Genomic DNA, 5,210 nt, shown 5'->3' on the forward strand with positions numbered 1-5,210 from the left:
ATATAATTGTAACTAACGCGCATAAACCTATCTCATTATGACAAATAAATGCGTAATTATTTCGTTGTATTTACCCATCGCCCAAAAGTGCCGGAGCTCTCATTAACAGCATCAACGTTCTGTAACAACTAATGTGCCCCTCACAAAAGTGCAGAGCGAAACAAAAAAAAAACTTACCTTAGTTGCCACGGAGAAGTAACTGGAAGAGTTATATTACCATGCCTTGTGGCTGTCATTCAATTGCTTGACCAAAAACATTCGCTACTAAAAATAAGCCAGCATGTGAGCCTTGTCGTCAGTGTCTTCAGGTTTCTTAACTTCACGACAACATGCTATTGGTCTGATAGCATCACGGCGTTCAACATGAAAAAAGTTTAGGGTAACGTTTTTTTTTTCGCCTTAGACGTGGTTTGAAAGCGAGCACCTTTGCTGGAAGTGACGGAACGCATTCAATTGAACACACATCTTTGATATTTTAGCAATTTATCCTCGCCTCGCGATAAATTGTACAGATCATTCCTCAGGACAGCTTCTCAGCACAGTTGTTTCCATTAAAAGGATTACATTTCTAAATTTTCATGCGGAACTGCACACACGTTTACCCAAACTTTTTAGGTAGCGTATGACTTACGTGGAAAAATTGTTTCACTTGGCCCGTTTCTCTGAGTTATTAGACAGTCCTATCACTGAAGGCAGCGAGACCATTTTCTTGAATTGTACTGTTCAAATAATTAATTACTAATCAATGCTGAAGGTGCTCTGTGAAGCTCAGGAAAGCTTGTTAGGTCTATTTGGCACAGCATCGTAATGTAATTGCGCGGAGCGAAGTCCACGAACGACTAACGGAACAAGAACACCACTGAACTCGTCCTCTTGCTTAGTTGGTCATTCGATCATTTGGCTTGGCTAGGCTACATTACAACAACGTGAAGCAGAAAACTGTGACCGACTTCATGAACACACCGACTAAAAAAAAATGCACTCGAAAAATCAAAGTGCGTGTCAAGAGTAGCCATCCGAAGTCTAAGCGTTATTTTAAAGAACATTCATTCGATCGACGACTGAACCTTTTAAACCACATAACCCGTGCCCAACAAACTGGCCGAAGCAAAACCAAAACATGCCGAGAACAATATGCATTAACGGCGTGCCGGTCAATGGAGACTTTGTTGTTTTCGGGAGAGCTATGAAAAGAAAGCTGCGCTGGGCAGAGCACTCGCATCCACGTAATAGCAGCTGACGGCAAGGAAGACGAGACATGCATAAAAATACCTGCAGTTGATTGACCGAAAACAGCGAAACTATTACGAGGGCTACCATCGGGTGCCACTCAGAATTTGGCTTCATAGCACAGTACAAGAGACGATCTCTTTGGCTCAGCCTAAAACGAGACCGTGCCGTTCCCTAAGTGCCGCAACACAAATAGGGACAAGAAAATCGTGCAAAGTGGGTGACGAATGACAAACGCGAAAATTCTGTGGGAAGGCGACTTTATTGATGATGAAGTTAAAAACACCCGGCGGGTGCGAGTAAATAAATATGAAGTGTGTGAACTCCGGTAAGTGTCATGGCGAGCCGTCTAGTGCCGAACTACTTCAACCGTTCACAGCGTATTCGACGAGCCAGGTTAATGTCCTTGGGCATAATGGTGACACGCCTGGCGTGAATGGCACACAAGTTAGAGTCTTCGAAGATGCCAACTAGATAAGCTTCGGTGGCTTCTTGCAGGGCTAGCAAGGCTGAATACTGGAAGCGCAGGTTGTGCAACATGTCCTGGGAGATTTCCCTGACCAGCCGCTGGAAAGGCAGCTTGCGTATGAGCAACTCGGTGGACTTCTGGTAGCGTCGGATTTCCCGTAGGGCTACCGTACCTGCGAGGAAGTGTCGATGAGAAAAGCGCACCTTCTCATAGGAAAGGGCGAAAGAGGCAATGAAACAAGGGCACGCTTTGTCAGGCGGCTGCATGGGCCATTATACGCTAGCTATAGTCAAGGAAATGGTAGGTATAAGCAGTTGGAAGTTGACAGTAGCAGTGGTGACAGAGGTAAAGTAAAGGAGATGAGAAGCCTACTCGTAGCGGAAAGAGCTCAAGCGTAGATCATTGGGGTAACTTGCAGCCACTCTGCTTAGTGAGCTGCGGCGGATTGCAGCTGTACAACCGGGCGGTGAAAGAAGCATACGGCAAGTCAAAAAGAGAAGTGCTTCCCCAATGGGGCATACGCAGAGGCGGGAGCGCTAAAGTAAAAAAAAAAGAACTGCAGAAACATGTCAAAGCAAGGGAGAAGTTTGGCTCGAAAGATTACGCCCAAGCCAGTCGGTCAACATAACCACGGAGGCACTAGACGCGATCCCGCGCCTGATGGACACGAAACCCCTGTAAAATGGGGCGAAACAAATGGGGGCGGATGAAGATGCAGTGACCAAACTCAAGAAGCCGTTCGAAGGGTCTGGTGGAACGGACCTTGCCTATAGGTGTACACGTACTGAAACGCCCCGATTAAGAAGAGCACAAGTAAACTCCCACTTATAGTGGGAGTAGAACTGTACTGCTGATCAAAGTAGAAATAGCAGAGCCATTGCAGAGTACTGCATAGAATGCCTAAACGCATCCCTTACTGGACTTTGAAGTTTCCCGAAAAGACTACAATGCCCTCACGCACTCAAAACAAAAAAGGTGGTTACGTACCAGGCCTGAACCGATGAGCCTTCTTGACGGCAGTAGACGACGGCATAATTTTCCGCATAAGTTTCGCAGACAATTGCTTCCGGGGAGCCTTCCCACCAGTTGACTTGCGCGCAACCTGGACAGTCTGCTTTGTGCGGGCCATGACTGGAAGCCGCGTCGATCGAACAGCTGCTGTTCCGAAGACGAAGTGAACTGGTGGCAACCCGAAATCACCTTTTTATAGCATATTCGTTCTGTGTCGAGCATGCGTACTGCGAAATTAGCCACCCACGTATGCGAGCACGTGCCGTTTTAGTCTGGCGTATCAGCAACAATAAGCTATGCGAAAGATTATAAAACGAAGTCAGTATTGCGACGGCGTTACTGCGACATTGAAAGCGAGTGATATTCTGACACCTCACGTGTCAAACGCAAGATATGACAATGAAGCACGCCATGTCGGAGGCTCCCAACTAATTTTGACCACCTCGATTTCATTTCCGTTCACCAAAACCTAAATAAAAAAAAATCAGCGCCCAGGCACTCCATACGAAGGGTTAACCAGCTAAGCTGAAATATCAGTGGTCTATTATTTAAAATTTTTCTCAATTAGTGGTTACATTTGTACGAAAATTTTAATCTGTATTTACCCTCGTGTGTTTTCTTCAAATTTAGTGGACCAGTGCAGAGTATTGGGATGCACCCAATGTGACGCGCTAGGAGTTCTTGTGCTCATAAACAGGACAAATTTCAGCTCCACCCAGCCAGCTTCGCATTAATGATCGAGTTGAGGGGTTTAACGTCCCAAAACCACCATATGATTACGAGAGACGCCGTAGTGCAGGGCTTCGGAACTTTCGAACACCTGGAATTCTTTAACGAGCGCCCGAATTTGAGCACACGGGCCTACAGCATTTTGACCTTCGTCGAAAATGCAGTCACCATAGGCCGGAATTCGATCTCGCGAGCTGCGTTTCAGCAGCCGAGTATATTTGGCCACTAGACAATCGCGGCGGAGGAGCTTCAATATGAATTCCTGTGCCATGGCGAAGCAATAGATGGGGTGCTTGGTTGCTGACCCGAAGGTTGCGGGTTCGATCCTGGCTGCGGTGGTCACATTGCGATAGAGGCGAAATCGTAGATGTCTGCGTACTGTGCGATGTCAGCGCACGTTAAAGAACACCAGATCTTCGAACTTTCTGGAACCCTCCCCTACGGCATATCTGATAATCATATCTTGGATTTAGGGGCGTAAAAAAAAATGGCAGCATATCCACGGAGTGAATGATGGGGAGTGGGGCGAAGCATTCGTCCGTCCATTCGTTTTTGCTTCCGTCTGTTCTTGCATACGTCTGTGTAACCGTCCATGCGTCCATCCACCCGTCCGTGCGTGCGTCTGTTCGTGCCTCCGTCCCTGCGTTCGTCCATGCATCCGCGCCTGCGTCCGTTCATGCGTCCATCCATGCATCTGTCTGTGTGTCCGTTCGTCCATCTATTCAGCACTCCAAGTACCACCATCTCGCATCTTTTCATCATATATTCCCCATATAGAATCACCGCCATCCAGCGGACATTCCAAGGACTAAACGAGAGGTGGCACACGCACACTTTCTTACGGCTTCCACTTCTGGTCTACTTCCCACCTTTAACCACCTCGAGTTCACGGTATATGCTAGTTCACTGTATTCATGGCACTGCGGCCCAACGCTCGCTAAACCTTTCTAAAACCAAGGAGGTTACGCCCAGCGAGTATAACGTAGCAACCTTTTCCTGTCATAAAGTGCTCAGTGTACATGTCAATAGCTGCTAATGGGAAATGAGAGACAGGAGAATTCGGCTTTTACTTTCTTACGGCTTGCGCTTCGTATCTACTTCCCACCATTAACCACCTCGAGTTCATTTATGGTACATACTAGTTCATTGTATTCATGGCACTGCGGCTCAACGCTCGCTAAACCTTTCTAAAACTAAGGAGGTTACACCCAGCGAGTATAACGTAGCGAACTTTTCTTGTCAGATAGTGCTCAATGTACATGCCAATGGCTGCTAATGGGGATCGCAGCGTGCGTGTTAACTAAAAGCTGAATGCTCCTGTCTCTCAATCCCCATTAGCAGCCATTGGCATGTACATCGAGCACTATTTTTTATTGTTCAACAACGCTCAGAAGAAATCTCTCACCGGCACCACCTTGGAGGTCAAAATGTTATACTTGTTTAATACTACAATGGCTACGAGGGACGAACGGGTGCCGCCATAAGAAGCTTCGCCCCTAAAAATCAGGCAAAAGCGCAGAGCTAGGAGGCTGCTGGCTTGAACTTATCAGAAATAGCTGACCAGGTGTATGTCACTGGGGCTAACGTGTCGGCATGACTAGTTGTGGCTGTCTAGCGAAGACGAATCGTCTCGACTAAACGATGGCTACACCTGCTATACGTTGCTGGGTGCGAGATATACACAAAGCAGCAAATACATGCACATTCTAGAATTATGCACTCACGCTTCTCGTCACACACAATTTATTTTAATAGATAATGGTAACAGCTG

General features: G+C 46.9%; 1 protein-coding gene across 1 annotated transcript; it reads right to left on the bottom strand.

Annotated features, from left to right (window-relative positions):
* Positions 1-1,473: 1,473 nt before the first annotated feature.
* On the bottom strand, positions 1,474-2,884 carry LOC119170330 (uncharacterized). The gene is made up of 2 exons (XM_037421470.2): positions 2,687-2,884; positions 1,474-1,871 (listed from the first exon to the last, which is right to left on the bottom strand). Exons 1-2 carry the CDS (start codon positions 2,826-2,828, stop codon positions 1,591-1,593), a joined length of 423 nt encoding a protein of 140 aa, XP_037277367.1. The 5' UTR covers positions 2,829-2,884; the 3' UTR covers positions 1,474-1,590.
* Between the last annotated feature and the right edge of the window lie 2,326 nt (positions 2,885-5,210).

Source organism: Rhipicephalus microplus, chromosome 2 (genome assembly GCF_043290135.1).
Source record: "Rhipicephalus microplus isolate Deutch F79 chromosome 2, USDA_Rmic, whole genome shotgun sequence".
Lineage (NCBI taxonomy): Eukaryota > Metazoa > Arthropoda > Arachnida > Ixodida > Ixodidae > Rhipicephalus > Rhipicephalus microplus.

Coding starts and splice junctions, on each gene's coding strand:
- LOC119170330 (XM_037421470.2), bottom strand. CDS start 2,828: ATGGCCCGCACAAAGCAGACTGTCCAGGTTGCGCGCAAGTCAACTGGT. Junction 1,872..2,686: donor GGCTCATCGGTTCAGGCCTG/GTACGTAACCAC, acceptor ACTTCCTCGCAG/GTACGGTAGCCCTACGGGAA.